Source organism: Eptatretus burgeri, chromosome 7 (genome assembly GCF_056783735.1).
Source record: "Eptatretus burgeri isolate ZD-2024b chromosome 7, Ebu_testis_v1, whole genome shotgun sequence".
Taxonomy (NCBI): Eukaryota; Metazoa; Chordata; class Myxini; order Myxiniformes; family Myxinidae; genus Eptatretus; species Eptatretus burgeri.
Genome location: NC_140967.1, coordinates 97,933,310 through 97,956,623, shown reverse-complemented (window position 1 = coordinate 97,956,623; position 23,314 = coordinate 97,933,310). Strand labels below are relative to the sequence as shown.

General features: G+C 47.5%; 1 protein-coding gene across 1 annotated transcript in view; it reads left to right on the top strand.

The window, feature by feature from the left end:
• The first annotated feature begins 507 nt into the window (after positions 1–507).
• LOC147023868 (forkhead box protein N3-like) overlaps positions 508–23,314 on the top strand; it is a 171,816-nt gene continuing 149,009 nt past the window's right edge. The window contains exons 1-2 of the mRNA XM_085889751.1: positions 508–677; positions 840–1,054. Of these exons, the coding sequence (XP_085745877.1) occupies positions 565–677; positions 840–1,054 (328 nt within the window). The 5' untranslated portion in view covers positions 508–564. The remainder of the gene's footprint in view (positions 678–839; positions 1,055–23,314) is intronic.

The following is a 23,314-nucleotide window of genomic DNA, read 5'->3' as shown; positions in this document are numbered from 1 at the left end:
CACTTTGAAAATTCTCATCAATTCGTTCGTGTCACGCGTCGAACCTGTGCAGCAAGTTCGGTCCAAATCCCTCCATAACCTTTTTGAGATATCCTCCTCACAAACAAACATACATGGGTGAAAAGGTAACCCACGTCCAGCTCTGGTGGCGGAGGTAATAAAAACAAAACGATGGTATTTACTTTTATATTTAACATACACGGTGCACGAAGCAAACGTGCGTTCACCGCGTGGCCGATCAGGAGGGACACAGTTCTCTTTGGACGGTGTATAGTAGACCGCCGCTTCCATCGTTCCCGAACAAAACATCAATTTCCTCAGCGATATATAATCAATAATTTCATGACAAGAAGACATCGGTTTTTCAAAGATACACCAGCGTGTGTTCCATTAACAATCGGCTTGTCGAGCGCTCGCCAAGTGGCTGAAGCACTTCAACGAACCGGTTGATAATGGAACCGAACACACAGCGCTGAAGCTCCGAAGTGTGACGTCACGTTGGCATGACAACGCACGGCCTGGTTCTACACTACCGTAGAATACGGCCGCCATTGCTCTGTGAAGATGGTGCAGTGTTTCGCTCCCGATTGTAATCACCAATCGGAGAGCCATACCTGCAGCTTTTATCGTTTTCCGAAGGAACCAAGTGTTAAGCAACGATGGATTGAACAAATAAGGTGATTTATCGCTTTTAATCCTTTCAGAACAGTTTGCGAAATGTTGACGTCGCAGAATTTGTGAACTCACCCTCTCATTCCGTGCTCACTGCCAAAGTCATTCCTCTGGCTGTTCTGCATTAAAAAAATATACATTGTTTATTTATGTCTCTTCCTACCTAGACGTGCAGACAGACAACCAAGCACAAGTTCCCGCGTATGTAGCTGCCATTTTCGGGAGGGCAAACAAGGAGGGCCAGAGATCTTTCAGAGAAATGCTGACGAGTTATTTCCAAGTACGAAATTCTCCAAGAGAAATGTCAAGAAACAAAAACTGAACGATGGAGTTTCTACCAGAACCAATGGCCCCGATTCTCGCTCAGCATCTTCTGCCTCAGGTACCAGACGAACAAAGCAGACTCAAAGTTGACAATGCCATTTTTAATCTCCGCCATCGAAGATGGACGGAGGTTACTGTTTTCACCTCTGTCTGTTTATGAACAGGATTACGGAAAAAACTCCTCGACGGATTTCGACGAAACTTGGTGGGGTGGGGGGGTTAGGTATGGTCCAAGGATCATGCCATTAGATTTTAGACTTGTTCCCCCCCCCCAAAAATTTTTTTTTTTTGCATCTCTACATGTTTTAAGTGATTTCCAAACCCCCCCCCAATTTTTTTTACCCCCCCCAAAAATAGAATTTTTTTTTGCATTTCTACATGTTTTAAGTCATTTCCAACCCCCCCCAAAAAAAATTGTTACCCCCCCCCAAAAAAAGGGGAAAAAATTTTTTTTTTGCATTTTTACATGTTTTTAAGTGATTTCCAACACCCCCCCAAAAAATTGTTAGCCCCTCCCCCAAAAAGGGAAAAAAAATTTGCATTCCTACATGTTTTAAGTGATTTCCAACCCCCCCCCAAAAAAAATTGTTATAGAAAAAAAATTTTTTGCAAGCTTTTTTTCAACAAAATTTCGATTTTTTTTTTGCATTCTTACATGTTTTAAGTGATTTCCACCCCCCCCCCCCCCCAAAAAAAATGTTGGAGAAAAGAGCTATAACTTTCAGCACTGTTGACATCATATTTAATAAATAAGATACAAGGTTCACTTGAGTGATCCAGCAGTATTGGCGGCGGAGGTTTTGCACTCTCCCGAGTGCTCCCCCTCTAGTTAACCTCCGCCATCGAAGATGGACGGAGGTTACTGTTTTCACCCCTGTCTGTTTGTTTGTTTGTTTGTTTGTTTGTGAACAGTATTACGGAAAAACTCCTCGATAGATTTCGACGAAACTTGGTGGGGTTAGGTATGGTCCAAGGATCATGCCATGACATTTTGGACTTGGCGGCCATTTTGGACTTGGCGCTATGGCGGCCATTTTGAAAAAATATTTGAATTTTTGTTTTTGCATTTCTACATGTTTTAAGTGATTTCAACCCCCCCCCCCCAAAAAAAAAAATTGTTAGAGAAAAAAAAAATTTGCAATTTTTTTTTTCAACCAAATTTCGATTTTATTTTTTTGCATTTCCACATGTTATAAGTGATTTCCAACAAAAACATGCCAAAATTATAATTGCGGCTGATTTTGGAACTTCAGCTGGATATACCCACGTAAAATCAATTTCTGTCTCAAGGAATCTAGTTATGACGAATGAATTCAGTATGTACAAGGGAAAGTTGCAAACTATAACTCTGTGATCACTGTTGACGTCAAATTGAATGAATAGAATATCGAGGTTCACTTGAGTGACCTAGCAGTATTGGCGGTGGAGGTTTTGCACTCTACCGAGTGCTCCCCCCTCTAGTTAGAAAGTGCAACGATAAGAAGCGACAAAGGGAGCTGAATGAACTCGAACAAAGAGAGAACCCACAGAAGGGAAAGATACACCGTTGATGCATTGACGGGTGACGTGGTGCGTGCATGGAGACAGGAGGACTCCCAAATAAAACCATTTTCACCATTGTCACCGATTTAAACCATGCGACGTTTTCCACACCTGATGGTAAACTGCCGAGGAAGGAAGGTTAGAGTCCATTACTTTGGATGATCAAATTTTTATGACACAAAAATAAAAAAATAAATGTCATTGTCAACTTTGAGTTTTGGAGAGAATATTTATAACACCACCTGAAGACTACAATAACGTACACATTGTCCGGTTCTTTCATTGTAGAACAGCCACGGGAAGGAACATAGTGATTACATTTATGCATGTACTCCAGTCCACAAGTTGTTGTATGAAGATGGCATGAAGACAAGCCTGGTGTTGGTAGGGTGGCTGGCTTGGGATATTTGGGTGCTGAGTTCGAGCCCATGTCGGCCATTGAATTAACACTAGCTGGGGTTGACTCAGCCAGCCTGTCATCCTTCCAAGGTCAGTGAAATGACGACCAGTGTACTGGTAATAGGGGCACTGCATCAGTGGCACAGCCGCGCCCTCAGCCAACGATTCTACCCACAGCCTTGTGCTGCATATGTAGGAGGAGGTGTAGGAGGAGGAGGTACGAAGACGGTACCATCGAGAGAGAAAAACAAGACATCCATGCCAGCCAGATGTTACTCACACACGTGAAGCGAAAAGCGGGGTGAAGCAGTTGGTTCACTTTCTTTGTCTGTCTGTCCACAAATGTTAGTTTATGATCAACGAACAACTTAATTTCAATTGAATGTTATATTTTGAACACTAATGGGAACATTCATCGGAAAACAAACCTGGGGTTTTGTAGTACTTTGCCTCTGAATTTTTCCTGATCGTGCACGTGCAGAGAGGAGTGATATATAAATATATATATATATATATATATATATATATATATATATATATATATATTGTTGTGGTTGACGAAATTCGCAAACCACCATTCAGGTCCCTTAGGTGAGATATCTCTGTAAATATATGTGTGGTTAGGCCCAAACCCGTTGTTTAGAGGGAATAAATGTCATTCATGCGGGCTGCGACCCTTTTAGATAGCCGTTTTTCTTTTACTATCTTTATTTTGGACCAGCCGCCATTACTACCATTACTACCATTACTACCACCACCAACCACGTCTCAACAGCCATCACACAACAACCACCAGCCGCAACGCCGCTTCACAACAACAACAACGCTAACAGCCACGACCTTTACCGTCACAACTCGCCCTCGCAACCATCGCATCACCGCCATTTCCGCGCCGCTTGTGGGCACCGATACTGGACTCATGCAGGGCGCGCACCGAGTAGGGGTGCGAAAACACCAGCCTTTCCGAAGCAATCGGATCAAAAACGACTCACGCCCACTTCTGTTCCGTCCTATCGGTGAGCGTGGGGCGATTTGGCCCCGCCTCCAGGTGCGTCGGAGTAATATCGCTATATGCAGATTCATGGATCAAAAAGCATTCACGCCCACTTTTCCTCTGTCCAACGGGGAGCCAGCCAGAGGTAAAGGGTCGAAGGTGAAGGAGCGAGGCCACGGGGGCTATAAAGGGCCACGTTCGCTCGCCAAAAAAGCAGTTCGGAGTTGAGTTGGGAAGAGCCAGTCAAGAGAGGAGTCGGAGAAGGCAGTTGGACGGAGCTGTGGAGAGTTGGAGAGGTGGCGGCGGCGAAGGCAGTCGAGGGGGTGCTCGTGTCAGAGTCGGGGAGCTGCGGAGAGGAGAGGCCGGGAACGCGACCAAGGTCGTGGTGGAGACGCTCGTCGCGGGACCCGAGCCAGGGAGATATCCTCCTTCCCCCGAGCATCAACAACCCCCTCCTGTTTCCCCCCGCGCTGAGATAGTGCGAGAAGGGGGCCCCGTTCCCACCCCATTCCAGACACTGTCCGCGAGGCCCGCGGAGTCGGGGCGCCACCACCATTTTGTGGCTCATCATCAGACGGGTAGGCCCGACGCGGTCTCGGCCCCAGGCCCGTCTGCCCCCATCATCCTTGAGGGTGGTCCTTTTCTTTTGCTTTGAGTATATGTGTTGTCAGCGCCGTCTGTGAAGTAAAACTGTATAAGTGTTGCCGTGTGCTCGGTAGTCGGTGGTATATCTGCATTGTGTTTTGCTTTTACATTTGCTTTTTGTGTATTATTGTGTGTTTCTTCTTCTTTTACATTTGCTTTTGGTGTAATTGTATATGTGTGCTTTCCGTTCATCGCGAAATAAATGTGCTTTATGTTGAACTGTTTTCCCGTTTCGCTTCGTCTTTTCCTTTATTGAATCTCCATCTTACTTCACGTAAAGGGTTGGTCGTGGGCTAAAACGCCCGATAATTAATCGAACCGTCCAGGTTGACGATAACACTGCTCGGTTATCCCGATAGTACGGAACGGGTCGCTTAAAGTGGCCCGTGTCCGAAGTCGACCTGCAGCGAGGTGCGATCGCCCTGTCTACCCTCCGTGTGGGTACTTAGGTAGGTCGAATTTGGCGAGCAACCCTATCCCACGCGGGGGGCCGATTGGCACGATCGTGGTGAGGCCGAAAGGCCCACCCGTGACTAGTTCCCGGCGTTAGTCCGAGAGGGTCACGACGGGATTGTCCGTCCGGTGGGCGACCCGTCCGGTGGGCGACGTGCCGCGATTCGAGTTACGTGGCCGCTCGCACGCCGGCGGGCGCGAATCCGCAACAATATATATATATATATATATATATATATATATATATATATATATATATATATACATATATATATATATATATATATATATATATATCTCCTGGTGTTGGCGCAGTGGTTAGGGCAGCGGCTTGGGATCCAAAAGGTCCTGAGTTCAAGCCTCGTTGGGCCACTGAATTAATACACCAGGGGGTTGACTCAGCCTGTCATCCTTCCGAGGTCGGCAAAATGAGTACCAGTGTACTGGGCCGGTGTATACCCCGGTTAAAATAGGTGTACCATATCCCTGTGTCGTAATAGGCGACCAGGGTTGCGTCAGGAAGGGCATCCGGCGTAAAACATGTGCCAAATCACTATGCAGATCATACGGATGATCTGCTGTGGCGACCCCGAACGGGACCAGCCGAAAGAACAAGAAGAAGATATATATACATATATATATATATATATATATATATATATATATATATATATATATATATATATATATATATATGATATTGTTGTGGTGCCGTGTATCGGTGGTGAGCACGACTGCTCGGTGGAGCAGTAGAGTCGGCTCCACCGAACACCCGGAATTTTAGGTCGTCACCACGGATAACTCCGGAGCCGACGGGTCACTTAAAGGACCGTGGTCGCAAATACTTCGATGGCGTGGGGTAGGCTTAATTGCCTAATTTTAATATACCTAAATACCCACGCAGTCTAACTACCGGGGAACCACAGCCTCAGCCGACTCTGTCCGATCCGAGTCGCAGATAACGACTCAGATCTGGCGTTACCGAGCAGAGTTACCAGAGCTGCGCCGGACCAAATGAACAATTTACCCTCGCTATCTCTCAATACACAGCGTGCCGAGCCAATGAAAGAAACACAGAAACGAGCTGGAACATTTAACAAAAGGGGGTTTACTTATAAAGAATAATCGGGAGGGGAACACAGAGTAGAGTTATCACGAATAAAATGCAATGCACAATGAAAAGAAAACACGTAAACAGCTCTACTTAACAGGCAGGGCCCACGGACACACACACACACACACACACACACACACACACACACACACACACACACACACACACACACACGAAATGGACCCGTAGGTCTTTTCTCGGTAGAGCCGGGTACCTCCCCGCCTCGTGCGGTTCCACTGACTCGAACCCACAACCCGAAGTCCACGGCCCACGAACGGGACCAAGCCACACTCGCCACTGTCTCAGACCGCTCCAGACACGACCAGAACCGTCTGTAGAACGCAATCGTCACAATCCTTGTCTAAGGCAATCACCACGATCCTTCAGAACGACAGGATGACACAAACGACAGGAAGCAAGAACTAATGTAATGCATTTAATAAGGCCGTGTAAAAGACGCATTATCAACGGCAGAAAACTGCCGAAAAATAATTTCTCCAAAAAAAAAAAAGTCCTTCCTCGGCCCACCTGAGCTCCTGACGACTTTCAAAGATTTTGTCCGCAACCGATGGAGTACTACTCTCCCTTCTGGGCTGGTGCTCCTGCCTCCCACCTTTCTCAGCTTCACGCTGTAGAAACCAAGGCATTTCGGATCATTGGCATCTCCCGCAATGAGGCTGAGTCTTTGGGCTTCTCTCTCAATCACCGCAGGTTGGTCGGTGGTCTTTCTGTCTTCCACCGTCTCCTCTCCAGCCTCGCCCACCCCTGCTCTCTCTGCGCTTTGTCCCCACCACATTTCCGCAGGGCGCTCAAGGTCCGCCAACAACCCCCTTCTGGTAAAACTACCAAAATCATGAATCACTGCTCACCTTCACTCTTTCATTCCTCTTTTTTCCCGCCTTTGGAATAAACTCCCTCACTCTATTCATTCCCATTCTTCCCTCCAGGCCTTCAAAACAGCTGTTCACAACCACCTCTTATCATCCCCCACCCAAAGCCTCGATCTTTTCTACCCCCGATAACCACCCAAGCCCACCTCCTTCAAATTCCCTGCTTTCCTTCCTGAAAGTCCCTGTAATGTCCATCTTCTATTCCCCATGTTCCCCGTCCCAATAATGTATCCAAAAAAAAGACCCAAAAGTTCCCAAAGCCCCAAAGGACCCAAAAGACCCCAAGGACCCAAAGACTAGATCCTGTTGACCCTTCAAGACTCGACTATACCACAAAAAATCTGTGAGAATTCCCATGTTTTAAATGCACGCTGTGTTAAGGTATATAAAGCAGCTTAATACGTCCCACCACGGCATGCTCTTTTAATAACAAAATATATAACAAAATCAACTAGAAAGAGTAATCAGAGATTGTAGACCCTCACCAGAACTTGTTCAAACTACCACTTTTTTTTACTGCTGGCAGTGATGACCGGGTACCAAGACGTCCCGCACGAAACCCGGGAAGGCGGGGCCTCTGCCTGCTCGGCATGCCTGGCTTGCTTGTGGTTATGGTTGTTGGTATAAAACGCAACTCCTTCATGGTTGGCAAGTAAATTAAAAAACGTAGGAATAGATCACAGTGGGCAATCACACACTGGGGGAAATTGTCCTTGATCCAGATCTAATTAACACCACACCACCACCAGTGTGGTGACATGTAACACTTCAGCTCGCAGTCTCCTGACTTAATTTTCATTGAGATGTCTCCTCCACGTCCACGAACCAAACAACTCTATTCAATCCTAACTTTCTGATGAAATTTCTCCATCCACTCCCACAACTGTAACACAGTCTCCCCAACCCCTCCCCCCCCCACCACCGGAACCATATCTTATGCAAGGTTCAATGCAGGCGTTACCATTCCAGCCTTACCACTTACTGACTCACACGTAATTAGCCTATGAAATAAATTAGGAGGGTTATGGGAAGCGAGCCGTAGCTAACTTATCTATTCTTGTTCATGTTCTACACCCCTTAAATACAATTCAAATATTTGCAAAACTCTTGGTTCCTTGCTCCTAACTCCTGGGGCGGGTAGGTAATGTCAGAAAACACACAAATCTACGATAAGAGACAAAACCTTATTGAAAGAAGTATTTTTAACGTTTGTGCATCACCCTTCTAAAGACTGTTCCCCGGTGGATGCCGCAATGCCAAAAACCTGCGGAGGTGGATCGAAACCTGCGGAGCCGTCCCAATTTATATTACCTATCCGAATTTTTGCGAGCTTTCTCTCTGGTACAGGTTAGTGACATGGATTAAGTGAACCTTCCCTTACACACTCATACATAAACCCAATATCAATCATTCATTCCAACACTGCAAGACCATGGCTGAAATGTTATTACACATGTGTGATCCTCAACTAGGCAGCGGGGAGGTACTGTACAACAAAAATGGTGGGGGCACTTCCAGTTGTGGTGCCCGCAGTCCAAAAACAAGTCGCCCGACTCACGACTTCTTTGCCCCCCCCTTCAACTATTCGGTCCCTGACAGCCAAACAGCTCTTTTGCTGTATGCCTCGCCGGAGTGGGTCTCCACACATCCAGGCTCTCTTGGCCTAATACGGGTCGCCAGGGGTCTCTTTACAGCTGGTCGCCCAATCAAACCTCCTCTCTGACGATTCGCCATTTCTCCACACCACTGGCTGCCATGGACAAATTACTTCAGGGGGAGCTGCAGTCACTGCTCCTCCAGAGTTTGATCCATTCCTGCGGACTCACATATCTTCCCTACCCACACAATCTGGCTCTCCCGAGGGAAACATTTGAGTGATGCAAATCTCTTCGTGTCATGAATGCCTTCTTGCTTTGAAGAATGGGACAGCAAGGGGGAGGGAAGGATAGAGTTGGGGTGGGCTTGGAGGCGGATCGGGGAAAGTCCTTTTCATCATTTTTAGTCACTTTTAGGCCTTTTACTCAAAGTCCTTTTTCTACCATTTTGACACTTTGAAAACCTTGAGACTCCTTAAGACCCATTAAGACCGTTTAGAACCCGAACACCTTTGTTTTTTGTATACCTTGTCGGGGCTCGTGGAGAGCTAACACACAACGTACATCAAGGGGGGGGGGTGGGGCATGAGACAAGAGGGGTGGGAGTGGGAAGGACAAAACAGTGTGGAACAGAGACACCCTGAGATCTGTGGAAGGGAGAGGGATGGGGTGGGGAACATGTGGTATACAACATGGACATTACGGGTACTTTCAGGAAAGAATGCAGGGAATTTGAAGGAGGTGGGTTTGGGGTGGATTAACGGGGTAGAAAAGATCGAGGAATTGGATGGGGGATGATAAGAGGTGGTGGTGAACAGCTGTTTTGAAGGCCTGGAGGGAAGAATGGGATTGAACAAAGTGAGGGAGTTTATTCCAAAGGCAGGAAAAAAGATTTTGGTAGTTTTACCAGAAGGGGGTTGTTGGTGTACCTTGAGCGTCCTGCGCAAATATGGTGGGACAAATCGCAGACACAGCACGGGGTGCGAGGCCGGAGAGGAGACGGTAGAAGACAAAGACCACTGACCTGCCTGCGGTGACAGAGTGAGAGGCCCAAAGCCTCAGCCTCATCGCCACCAATGATCCGAGACGCCAATTATCCTTAATGACTTGGTTTCCACAGCCTGAAGCCGAGAAAGGTGAGAGGCAGGAGCACCAGCCCAGAGGAGAGAGTAGTACTCCATCAGGCTGTGGACGAAAGTGTTGTATGTGGTCAGGAGCTCAGGTGGGCTGAGGAAGGACTTTGCACGATGGAGGATTCCCAGTTGGCGACTGGCTTTGGAGGCCAGGTTGGAAATATGGCTTTCCCAGGAAAGATCATGGCAGATAGTGAGACCCAGAAGCTTGAAAGAGAGGACTTCTTCCAGAGGATTGTTGAGAAAGTGGATGGGGGGGGGGTTCCAAACGGTCCTTTCGGAGAGACATAGTGAGAGTGTGAGATTTGTCCGGACTGAAAGACGTTCCACGTGTTGGACCAGTTTGTGATTTTACCCAGATCTGCAGTGAGTGAAGAAGCTGCTGCTTTCCACTCTGTGGGTTGACAAATGTTATGGCAGAGGGTGGAATCATCAGCAAAAGAGATAAAGAGGATTTTCCAGAGAGTCGGAGAGATCATTGATGAAAACCAGAAAAAGAACAGGGCCCAGAACGCTGCCTTGAGGAACTACAGCCTGGACAGGAAGAGGGGATGAAAGAACTCCATTTCGGGTCACACGGTGACTGCGACAGGAGAGGAAGTCTGCGAGCCATGAGTGGAGATGGCCTTGAATACCATGGGAAGAGAGTTTGGTGAGTAGTGCAGGGTGCCAGACTGTGTCAAAAGCACGTGATATGTCTGGGGATATGGCTCTGATTTTATGTCCAGCATTGAGGAGCTCCATCCATTGTTGGGAGAGCAGAAGCAGCATATCCAGGGTAGAATGACCTGGTCTGAAACCAAATTGATCCTCAGAAATCAAGCCATTGAAGAAGAGGAAGGATTTAATGTCTGAAGTGATGATGGATTCCATAACCTTGCTGATGATTGGGAGAAGGCTGATTGGACTGTAGATGCAGGGATCTGTTTTTGCACCATTTTCATGCAGGGCGGTAATGTTTGCTGATTTCCCAGCAGATGGCAGATGACTTTGAGCAAATGAGAGGGTGAATAGAACAGAGAGAGGGTGAGCAAGAGCAGAGGAGCAGGTTTGTCGGACACGTGGGCTGATGCCATCTGGACCAGTTGCAGAATCTGAGTCAAGGTTTGACAAAAAGCTCTCCACCTTGTCCATATGGAGAGCTTACATTTGAGAGCTTACTCTCTGGCTCTCCTGAGGGAAACATAGAAAAGGACACAGAGTCCAGGGACAGTTGGGTGCGACTGGGTAAGGTGGGTACAGAAAGCGATGGGCTTTTGACACAAGATTTCGATACAAATACCGAGTTTAGGCATTCAGCCTTTTCACGTGCGGTATCAGCAGTGCGGCCTTTTGAGGTAAGGGAAGGGATGCAGGGGGAACATACACCAGAAACTGATTTGATTTGATGCCACCAGGATTTGGAGGAGGAAGAGAGGTTTGAGAGTTCAGACTTGAGATTAGAAAAATGTTGTTTTATGGCTCTCCTTAGGGTAGAAACACACTTGTTTCGAGCTTTATGAAGGGAACTGAGATTACCCTCAGTTGGGTTTGCTTTCCATGAGGCAAAGGCAAGTTGTTTCAGGACAACTGCCTCGCCACAAGCTTCAGTGAACCATGGGCGGGAGGAAGGGTAGGACAACTGAAGATGAGAGGGGATAAATCTGTGCATGAGAGAGAGAGCAAGTTTCTTTGAAAGAATTCCCAGGATTAGTTGATGTTGGAGAAAGTAGCGATGGGAGACCAGTCGAGAAGTTTGATGGCTGTTTGGAGACCCTGCCAGTCGGCTTGAGTGAAATGTCAGACTCGACGGCACTGAGGTGGTTCTCTGATAACAGCGAGAGAGATGTCCACTTTGACAAGCATGTGGTCAGAAGAACCGATTGGAGTGGAGGAAGAACAGCCGATATTTTCAGAGAAATTTGTCAAAATCAGATCCAGAAGAGATAGAGTACCATTGGTTGAGATACAGGTAAGGAAATTGACCAATTGAGTCATTCCCAATGACTCGCAGAAAGCTTTTGCTGAAGTGTCATGGACCCGTGAGAGAGGTACCCACACCTTGCCAACTGGCATGATGACAATTGAAGTCATCACATATGAGGAAGAGAGAGTTTGGATGAGAAGATAGAAGTTGGTCCATGTTTTCGGATAGTGAGGTGTAAATGGAGTCAGCACTGTTTGGTGGACGGTACAGTACACGTATAAACATGAGGTGGGAGTGGAGGGGAAGCCGTAGCCAGACATATTTCTGGGGGTGTGGGGGAGTGAGGGCAGTGCATGGAGAGTGAGGAATAGAGTCTTTGATGAAGAAAGCAACTCCTCCACCAGGACAAGGCTCAGGTCTGTCATACCGGAGGAGGGAGTAACCAGTGAGAGATACTTGGGAGTCAGAGATGTCTTGAGGGAGGAAAGTTTCTGTGAGGCAGATTATATCTGGTTTGTCAGTGGCAACCTGTATGTAAAGATCTGTAACGTTTGAGTGAAGGCCCCGGATGTTTGAGGTCCACACTGTTGATGAAGAGGGAGGGAAGGGGGCTTTGAGTGCAGGGGATGGGAGGGGAGGGGGAGGATAGGACAAGGGAGGAGGGGGGGAGGTAAGGAGAGTTGTTGAAAGAGTGTGATGGATTGCAGAATGGCTGGATGAGGAGGAGAAAAGGTTCTGTGGTGCTGGGGGAGAGAGGGGAAAGAGAGGGGCAGAAGTTATTTGTGGAGGTGGAGTGATGAGATGGAGGTGAGAGGGCAGGGGAAGGAGGAAGCTTTGTGGATGAGAGGGGGTCAACTTTGAGAAGGGTGAGTGAGGGGGTGAATGGTGTGAGAAGGGTGAGTGGGGAGAGTTGAGGGAGAAAGGTGAGGGGGAGTTTTTGAGAAAGGTGAGAGGGAGACTTGGAGGGAGAAGAGTGTGATGGATGCTTTGAGAGGGAGAGGTGAGAGGGGTGAGTTAGCACTGAAGTTGGAAAAAAAGAATGGGTGATGGAAAGTGAACATTCATTGCAAACTGTTTTTTTTTGGGTTTTTTTAGATCAGAGATGCGATTAAAGACATTTCTTGAGGGATGCAATGAAGGCAAATTAAGAGAATGGAGAGAAGAAACGCAGTAGCGGTTGGATTTTTTAGGCAAGGTATGAAGGAAAGGTCGAGTTGAGAGCAGTCTGTTGAAATAGAAGAAGAGTAGTGCATTATGATGTAGTGATGAGTACCACACGTATGAAAGAGGAAGATGAAGCATTGTAAGAGATTGTTTTATTATCATTATTATTATTATTATTATTATTATTATTGTTATTATTACTAGTACGGGCCCGTAGGGGCGGGCCCGTAGGTGTGTGCCTGTCGGTGTGTGCCCGTCAGTGAGTGCCAGTATGTGCCCGTCAGTGAGTGCCAGTATGTGCAGCCTCTCTCTCTCTCTCTCTCTCTCTCTCTCTCTCTCTCTCTCTCTCTCTCTCTCTCTCTCTCTCTCTCTCTCTCTCTCTCTCTCTCTCTCTCTCTCTCTCTCTCTCAAACCTCGAAAAGGCACATCCGCAGGTCCCCAGCAATATTCCTGGCAAGTTTCAATCATGCAAAAGAAATAAAAATAAATAAATAAATAAACATTAATTGTGATGTCATTCGTGATGTCATAGCACCGTGTCCTGTCATTGGTTGACAGATAAATGGCTGTAACTTGGGAACCGCTTGTCCGATTAATATCAAACCTTGAAAAGCACATCCGCGGGGCCCCGGCAATATTCCTGGCAAGTTTCAATCAGATCGGACCGTCGATCGTGCAAAAAAAAAATAATAATAATAAAAAAAAGAATAAATAAATAAACATTAATTGTGACATCATTCGTGATGTCATAGCACCGTGTCTTGTCATTGGTCGACAGATAAATGGCCGTAACTTGGGAACCACTCGTCCGATCGATATTAAACCTCGAAAAGGCACATCCGCGGGTCCCCGGCAATATTCCTTGCAAGTTTCAATGAGATCGGACCGGCGGTCGTCGAGAAACGGCGGTCGCAGACAGACAGACAGACAGACAAACAGACAGACACACACAGAGATTGCTGGAATTATAGATTGATTGTTTGAGAGAGTTTTCATCAATTAGGTCATGGAAAGGTTGGAGAAAAATTGTTCGATGAATAGTGAATTTGGATCGGTAATCGCAGAGGGTGGAAACAGATCACGTGGTTACAGGAGAGGTACCTGGCTATGGGAGGTGTATCGTCAAAAAGTGAATTTATTTATGTTAAATGAGGATGCGTAACATTCGGAAAAGGGAAGGTTGAAGTAAAATCGTGGAGGTGTATGGTGAATTTGGAACTGTAAACGCAGAGTGGAGCTGCTGGGTCGATGAAAAGTATCAGGAAGAGGGTGGAGAGAGACACGTGGTTCCAGGATGTGTATAGATCGAAAGGACACAAGGAAAATTATTAATTTTTGATATATTTTTGAAGAATAGGTAAGATTCGGGAATGGAAGATTGTAGGAAGAAATCGTGAGGGTAATGGTGAAAGTGGGTCAGCTCAAGTAGAATAAAGATGGTGTGCCGTTAGGGAAGAAGTAGGAAGAAGAAGAAGAAGAAGAAGAAGAAAAAAAAAGAGAGAGAAGGATCATGGCTCGTGGGTGTGCAGGGAGAAAGGTAGGTTTTTTTGTTTGTTTGTTTTGAATTTAAGACAAGAAACATGGTGTTTAGATGGGAGGGCATTGGGAAAGTGGGGAAAATAGGAATATTGAAGGTCATCGGGAGAGAATACAAATAAAAAGGATCGTACACCAAGAGGGGAAGGATGGGTAGGCCTCAAGGAACCCGGTAAGACAAGGTCGACGAAAACTCACAAAATAGCACGATTTTTGAAACAAAATCGAACTAGGAACACAGAAACATGTAGGTGAGAAAATAAACAGTTAAAACGGGACAAATAACGACTGGAAACTTAACTTTCGGAAAGTCAGCAGAGCCGTGAGAGAACCTGCCGATGCTCCAAACCCAGAACCGGAAGTGACCCTTTCAGACTCTCAAGACCATTTGGAGCCCCAAGATACCTAAAACTCCTAACAGCCTTATGACCCCTAAAACCAATTAGACCTTTTATAACCCCAAAATCCTTTAGAACTCTAAGACCTCTAAGACACTCCCTCAGATTGCCCAGAGCTTTTAGAACACTAAGACTCCTAAAATCCTTTAGACCTTTTAGAACCCAAAGACACTTTACAACCCCAAGACCATCCCCAAGACCTTTCAGAGATGGACTTTTTAGAACCCCAAAACCATATAAAACCTTAAAACCCCAAAGAACATTTACCCTTTAGAACTTTAGAATTTACCCTTTAGAACTTTGGAAATTAACTTTTAGAATTACACTTTAGAACCCACTAGCATTACCCTTTAAAACCCTTATGAATTATCAATGAGAATTACCCTTTGGAATCTGTCAGAACTATTGAGAAAAACCCCTCAGAGAAAACCTTTAGATTCACCCTTGAGAATTACCATAAAGAATTAACCTTTAGAATTACCCTTTGAAACACATTCAAATTATTCTTAAGAAGCCATCAGAATTATGATTTGGAATTACCCTTCAGAATTACCCTTTAGAATCACCGTTTAGAATCACCGTTTAGAATTACCGTTTAGAATTTCCCTTTAGAGCACTTTAGAATTAAACTTTAGAACCCTTCAGAAGTACCCTTTAGGACCCTGTAGAAAAACTGTTGAGAACCCTTTAGAAAAACCGTTCGGAACCCTTGAGAAAAACCGTTCAGAACCCCTTAGAAAAACTGTTCAGGACCCTTCAGAAAAACCGTTCAGAACCCTTCAGAAAAACCGTTCAGAACCCTTTTGATAAACCTTGAGAAAAACTGTTCAGAACCCTTCAGAAAAACCCTCTAGAAAAACCCTTTAGAAAAACCCTTCAGAAAAACCCTTTAGAAAAACCCTTTAGAAAAACCCTTTGGAAAAACCTTTTTAAAAAACCCTTTGAAAAAACCCTTTGGAAAACCCCTTCTGAAAAACCCGTCCGAAAAACCCTTCAGAAAAACCCTTCAGAAAAACCCTTCAGAAAAATCGTTCAGGACTCTTTAGAAAAACCGTTCAGGACCCTTTAGAACAAGTTCGAATTGCGAACATACCCCACGAGAGTTCATTCGTACAACTCTCAGGTGAGCGATAGCACAGATGACAGATAGTTTTGAAATTTGGTAAGATTTTCATCGCATCAGAAAAATATACCAGAACTCCTCACAAGAGTGAAGTTTCACATCATTAATTGCGACTTAATTTTGCGTTAGGCATCGCCCAGCGCATTTAATTTTTTTAAAAATAACAATTTAAAGAAAATGGGCCGAAAGGGCCGTTTCTTGGCCCAAAGAGCCTGAATTGCACTTTGGGCTTAGTTAATGCCTGGTGAATGGTCTCTAGAATATACCTGTCACGTTTGGTTCGGATCCGTTTACGTTCAAATGACGTTCAAATAGACGTTCAAATGAAATGTAAACAAGAAAAGAGAGAACGTGAGCGGTGCTTAGACCCCGTGGGGTGGAAGACCCCACGGGGTAAAAACCATTCAGAACCCTTTAGAAAAACCCTGCAGAACCCTTTAGAAAAACCCTTCAGAAAAACACTTCAGAAAAACCCTTCAGAACCCTTCAGAAAAACCCTTCAGAACCCTTTAGAATAACCCTTCAGAACCCCTGAGAATAACGCTTCAGAACCCTTTAGAAAAACCCTTCAGAACCCTTTAGAAAAACCCTTCAGAACCCTTTAGAAAAACCCTTCAGAACCCTTTAGAACTCTTTAGAAAAACCCTTCAGAACCCTTAAGAAAAACCCTTCAGAACCCTTTTGAGAAACCATTCAGAACCCTTAAGAAAAACTCTTCAGAGCCCTTCAGAACCCTTTAGAAAAACCCTTCAGAACCCTTAAGAAAAACCCTTCAGAACCCTTTAGAAAAACCCTTCAGAACCCTTTAGAAAAACCCTTCAGAACCCTTTAGAAAAACCCTTCAGAACCCTTAAGAAAAACCCTTCAGAACTCTTTAGCAAAACCCTTTGGAAGCCTTTCCCTCAAGCCATGCTTTAACTGAGGAGATTACGCAGGTTAGCTGTTATTTCAGACTATTGTCTCTTGAAATCGTGAGTTGAGGTGGCGGTTGTGATGGATTTCTGTGAAGTCGGGGATTGCATGACAGGGGAACAGAAAGTGTTAAGTATTCTGCTGTTTTGACGTTGAACTTCCCGTTTGCTTTTATGAGCCTGGGAGGCGGTTGAGAGGAGGAGGCTGAGGGTTTTTTTGTTGAGGAATTGTCAGAGTTACATGTGTTGGTTTACTCAGTGAAAAGTAGGGGCAAAGCCCCTGCACTCACCTGGTCAAACCAGCAAACCACTAGTAGGCATGGACGACTCACAAAATAGCAATGCAAAAGAAAGTAAATACCGATTTTGGGGGGGGGGGGGAGCAAACCCATAATTAAAAAAAAATCTGTGAACAAAGTTTCTTGGATGATCAAGGTTGTAATGAAGTTTCATCAAAATTGTGTGTGTATTTTTGGAGAAGATCTGAGTGTTTGTTTATTTTTTGATTGACGAACTGACACTGCACAATGCTAATTAATCTTTCACCCGAACTACGTTCCAAGCAATCTGAATCAAAATAAAGACCAATTAGTCCTGTAGTCTAATTGGACCGTAATCCCAAGAAGGAAGCTACACACACACACACACACACACACACACACACACACACACACACACACACACACACACACACACACACACACACACACACACACACACACACACGCAAACACAGATATATTATGTACTGGTAAGTACTTACAAAAACTATTTTATTTGAAGTTATAACCTTAACTTATAAGCAATTTACTGATTTCCCCACTGCCCACATCAACAGCTGGGCACCGTCCTTCATCGAGATTTTGATCCTTTCAGCTCAGGAACCTCTCCAAACGGCGGATCCACAACCCAGGTCGCAGGTCCACATCAGTGGATTACTCAACATCATTTGACCCACAACCTCAACATTGTGTCCAGACAGTCAGTCAACACAGCAATGCAATATCCAAATCCAAACTTATCTAATTATTACTTTGATTTAAAGTATTACTGCATTTGAATAACTTTAATCTTACACAACTTTATGTGATAATTTATTAAAGCCCCTGTCACACCTTGACGATTTAGCCAGCGTATGGCAACGTCTCAAAATTTATCTAAAACGCTGGCGTACGCTGAACTATTGATTTTTTTTTCAGTTTTGGGCGTATAATAGTGTATTCATTGTATAACGATAATAGTGTATAATTATAATAGTGTATAACGAGTTGGACGTATGCATAATGCATTAGTAATGTACACAGAACGTTTCGATAATTTAAGCCGCTGTCACACCTTGACGTTTTAGCCAGCGTATGCCGACGTATGAAAAATTTGGCGAATACGCTGGCACACGTCGAATACGTTTTGGGTAAGTTTTGCAAACTGTTATGGCTGTGGAAATTCGCAATACACCATAAAGGGTCCTTCGATCAGTTATGACGATAAGTAATTGTGTAGTTAGATTTCCCCACCGTTGTTTAGAGGGAATTTCCATGTTCACAGGGCTGTGATCCTTTGAGTTAGCCGTTTTTCTTTCGCTATCGTTATTTTGGACCATCCGAAAACGTCGAACGAAGGCCCGGTGGAAGACCTGCAGCAACGCGCGAGTTTTCCCGCTGTTTTGCACTGCCAACGCTGGCACGAGAAGCGGCGAAGAGCTCGCTCGCGATTGGTGGACACGGGGCGTGAGGCGGTCGGGAGGGGGAACGCCCCTTTTCGAGGAGCTTCTCAAAAGAGCTCGAAGGGAGGCGGAGCCGAAAAGGGGGTGGAGCGAAGGGGCGGAGCCCCGCGCTATATAAGGCGGACCGCACGCTGGGCTCGCGCACTCTTCTTTTTCGTGCTGGATTGCTCTGCTTCCTCTTCGTCGACGCTCTCTGCTTCTTCTTCGTCGACATCATCCGCTCTCTCTGGATCGTCAAGGTCGTCTTCTCCCTCTGGGCGCCAGGTCGTGAGGGTTGCGAGCGGTGGTCCAGGGTCGAGGCGCGTATGAGAGGAGAGTGCCGGAGAGGGCTCACCGACCGTCGCACCTCGTGGGTGCAGGTAACCTGCTACGGTCTCGCGGGACCCGTTCGGTCTCCCAGGTCTCGTGTCATAAAGACCCAAGTGGTCCAGCCTGACCCCTTGTCTGTGAGGGGGTCTTTTCTTGTGTTTCCTTGGGGTTTTTGAATGAATGTTGGCGTGGCGCCGTCCAGTCAAGTAAAACTGCTTAAGTGACTGTACATTTATTAATTATATTCGGTCGTAGTGCTTGCCCTTGCTTTTGTTTGCCTGCTTTTGTTTCTATTTGCCTGTATACGTGCTTGCCTGTTGTTCTTATTTGCCTGCTTATGTGTTGTATAATAAATGTCCTTGTGTGAAATGTATCCCGTTCGTCGCCTCTTTCCCCATTGAAAGTGCCATCTTGAATCGCGGAATAAATTGGTAGTGGGTTTCGACACCCAGTAAGTAATCCGAACCGTCGAGGTCGGCGATAACTCCACTCGGTTATCCCCTTAGCACGGAACGACCACTTAAGTGGTTCGTGTCCGGAGCCGACCTGCGGCGTGGTACAACTCCTCAGTACGCTACCCGCGCGGGTACTTGGGTATATCGACATTCGGCGATTCAGCCTATTTCACGCGGGTAGAATGCGGACTGGGTTGTGGTGAGGTTAAACCCCCACCCGTGACTGGCTCCTGGCGGTAGTTCCAGGAGGGTCACGACTGAATTGTCCGTCCGGTGGGCGACGCGGTTGCTGTTAGTGGGAAGCGGCCGATCGCACGCCGGCGGGCGCGAATTCGTAACACTGGTGTCAGGAGTGGGATTCGAATCCACCTCGGTCACCAATTAAATTCACGGGAATCGGTTCAGGGGTGAGTGGAGCGACCCCCGATTCCCACCAAACACGAGCGATTCAAATTTATTTCTTCCACGAAATAAGATGGAGTTTCAAGGCGAGGGGGAGCCTGGGGTAGATATGGATTTAGAATGTGTAGAATCCATGGCTCAGGATGAAATCCCCGAGCAGGAAATGCTTGTGGTGCAAGACGAACTCCCCCAACCAAACCCAGAGCCCGAAATGGGTGCGGCAGCGGCCGCGGTGTATGACACCTCCCCTCCCCCTCTCTGCCAAAACCCCCCGATCCTGGCCGAATCGGCTCAGCCGAGTGCATCTGACATGGCCCATCTATGTGCCATGCTGGCAGGATTAAACAACAAAATGGATGGAATGGCACAACAGATGGGAAACGAAATAAACGGAATAAACAGCGAAATAAATGGCATGACGCAAACACTGCGGGAAGAGATGCAGGGGGCGAGTGCTGCGGACGGGTGCACGAGGAGCTTGAGGGGTATGGAGGCCCCGGAACCCCTTGTAGTGGCACTAATCCCCAGTGTGAATGTTCCTGTGTGTGTGTGTTCAGGAGTGTGGCAAAATGCGTGCTGCAACGCACGCATAGCGTGGATGAAAGGCATTGTGTGAAAGGGACCGCGTGTGTGAGTGGAGTGGTGTGCGAGGTTGCGAATGTGCTGAAATGCGTGCTTCCCAGCGCACCGTGTGTGGAACAAACCACGGGTGCGAGTGAAACGGCGCAAGTGAGTGGAAGGCCCTGTGTGAGTGGAAGCATGTGTGCGAGTGAAAGGGCATGCGTGAGTGAACGGCCGAGTGCAAGGGAGACCGTGTGTGTGAGAGAGCAGTATGTGAGGGAGATGATGGTGGGCATGCAAGAGCACGCAGCCGCGTCTCCGAGAGTGAATGTCATGGAGTGGTGTATGAGCGTCGTAACACGCAGGTGTGCGTGGGTCGAATAGCGACGGAGACTGCGACAAGTGAGGGAGAGAGGCCGGGTAGCGGCTGTAGCTGTTTTGGGGACCGCGCCGGGTTTGCACGGCGGTGAGCGCGAGGTTCGTGCCGTGCTACGCACAAGACCGCCGCGTGCGCATCGACTACGGGAGTGAAGCCCGGTCCGGGAACGCCAGCGGTGGATGCTGCCGATCCCGCGGATGGACAAAGGTTAGGCTGGATAACGGATTCGGACCGGATGGGTTCTCCACGCGAGCGTGTGTGTGAGGCTCCGACGGGCAGAGCACATGTGTTCGTGTGGGGAACCCCTCGAAACGTGAGGCTTGTTTTTTGATGCGCAGGGTGACGTCATGGCTGCACGTGTGGTTGGAATCCGGCAGGAGGGGTATCCCTGCAGGATGGTACTGTCCAAGAGGGAGGAGGTGCGCGAACAGCTGCCATGACGTCACTGGCAAGGTGTGCAGGTTGCGAGTTGCCGCGCTGGTGCTGCGCATGTGAAAAAAAAAAGCTAGCCTCGCTTCGGGTGAACAGTATTCCCTGGGCAAGGGGTGGAAGATCCCCTTGCCCGGGCACAGGATGGAACTAGTTAGGGGGATGGGTTCGTTCAGTTAGACCGGCTTCATGGGGCAGAGGTAACTCCTCATGGGGCTCGTGGAATGGATTAGTTGGAGGGATTTTAGTTGAGATTTAGGAGGGGAAATGATTTTTGAGGATTTTGAGGACAGACAGACTTTGGATGTGTAGAGGGGATGTAGCTTAGCTACGTAGTGTTAAAAGGATGTGCTATTAGTTTAAGGGACGACGTGGGAGCACGACTTAGTTTGGGGATGTAGTGAGCAGGATGGCAGGAATCGGCGATGTGTGAGTTGAGAAGTGTGGAAAGGAAAAAGTACGTGATGAGTGAGTGAGGCCAATGGGTCTGAGTGTATGGAGTGATTGTGGAATGCATGGTGCGATGAGTGATTGGGGAGGAGGAGTGATTCCCGCCCAAGGGACCCCGGGGTCAGTGTAGACTGTAGAGTGAGTTAGCTGGGTTAGACAAATTGAAAAATGGAGGTGGTTTTGTTGTTGGTGGAAAAGTAGGCTCGATACCCACTTGGAGGGGTGCAGGAGCCCTGTTGACAGGCTGGGAGCGTGGCTGCGAACAGTGAGTATTGCTGAGTGGGTACCCCGGGCACCAGGCTAGTCGGCCATGGTTGGCCAAGGGCCCATGGGGGACCGGGATAGCGTAGTGGGCACGGGTGCGCCCGCATGATGCGGGGGCCCGGGGCGCCATTGGCCGCGTGGGCAGTGTCGTGGGCACGGGTGCCCCTAGGAAAGGGGCCCGGGGCACCAGCCTGCCACGTGAGCTTTTCAGGGGAGTCGCCAGGGAGGGCACTCCCCGGTGTTTAGGGAGCTGGTTGGCTCGGAGGCATTGTAGTGCCCGGGGGTGCCATAGTAAGAGAATCGGCAGAGGATGGTTCCTGTCAAGGGAGCCACGCGTCCCAGCCATGAGACCGTGCAAGGGCATGTAAAAAAAATTGGGAGGCAAGGCCCAAATTTGTGAGGACACCAACACAGGCGACGGGAATCCTGGTTGTTCGAACCAATAGATTAATCGAGAGGCGCTTGTTGAAAGCCCCGGGGTAGTTAACAGTTAAATGGTTAGGGTAGATTAGGAAGTGTACCCCTCCGCACCATCCATCCCTTCGCTCTCGTTGTGGGCCGCTGGACCCACTTTGGGTAAAGATCGCTGAAGTCTGAGGAGGCCATCCTGAGGCTTTATTGGGCCTCGACACAGGACGCTAGCGATCCCTTATTCCCCTCCAGGAAGGGAACGTAAGGGTTGGGAGTAGGCTAGGGCAGGATAGGTTAGCCGAACAACGACGATAAAGGGGGTTAGGGGACGATTTATAGAGGGGAAGTAAAAAATAAAAATAAAAACAAAAAAATAAGTTGGGGCTAAATTGGGTGTTGACAAATTAAGGGTGTGGGTATGGACAGAGACAGGCAAAGGCGATAGGTTGGGAGGGAGACAGTAGGTAGGTCCGAGTCCGCCTTCCGAGTGGCCAGCACCACCGCACTCCCTCCACCAACCTCCATTTCAAGGCAAGAGGCTGGCCAACTTCATTGGCTGGCTGTTGCTGCAAGGCCTGTGCCGGCCGGATCGTCTGCTGGTGTTTACTGGAAGGCCTGTGCCGGTCGGATCGTCTGACGGCTGTTTTTGTTGCAAGGCCTGTGCTGGTCATTTCATCTGCCGGCTGCGTTTGCTACAGCGGCCTTGTCATGCCATGCCTTGCCTGTTCACCTGAGCCATGCCATGCCTACTGCCCATGTCCACCAGCCCCGTTCTGTTTTGCATCCCCCCCCTTTTTTGTTCATTGCCATGTGCGCCAGGATCCTCGCGCAAATTGCAAGGACTGCCCTGATGGCAGCTGCAACACGGGACTGCACTAGCAGCCCATGCAACGTTTGCCAGTTCACTGCGTTCATTTCAAAAGGGGAAGGTCATGGACCGCGTGTGAGCAGCCGGCCACGTTCCCTGTCACCTGCATTGCATGAGCCAGAGACTGCGTGCGAGCATCCTGGCTCCCTGCTAACTTTTTCTCTTTGCAGAGTCCATCGATCCTGGGCCATGGTTAGTGTAAAATTTGTAAGGTTAAGTTGTATTGTACATGAGTGCGCCCCCGGCATGTCAGTCATAGCGCCG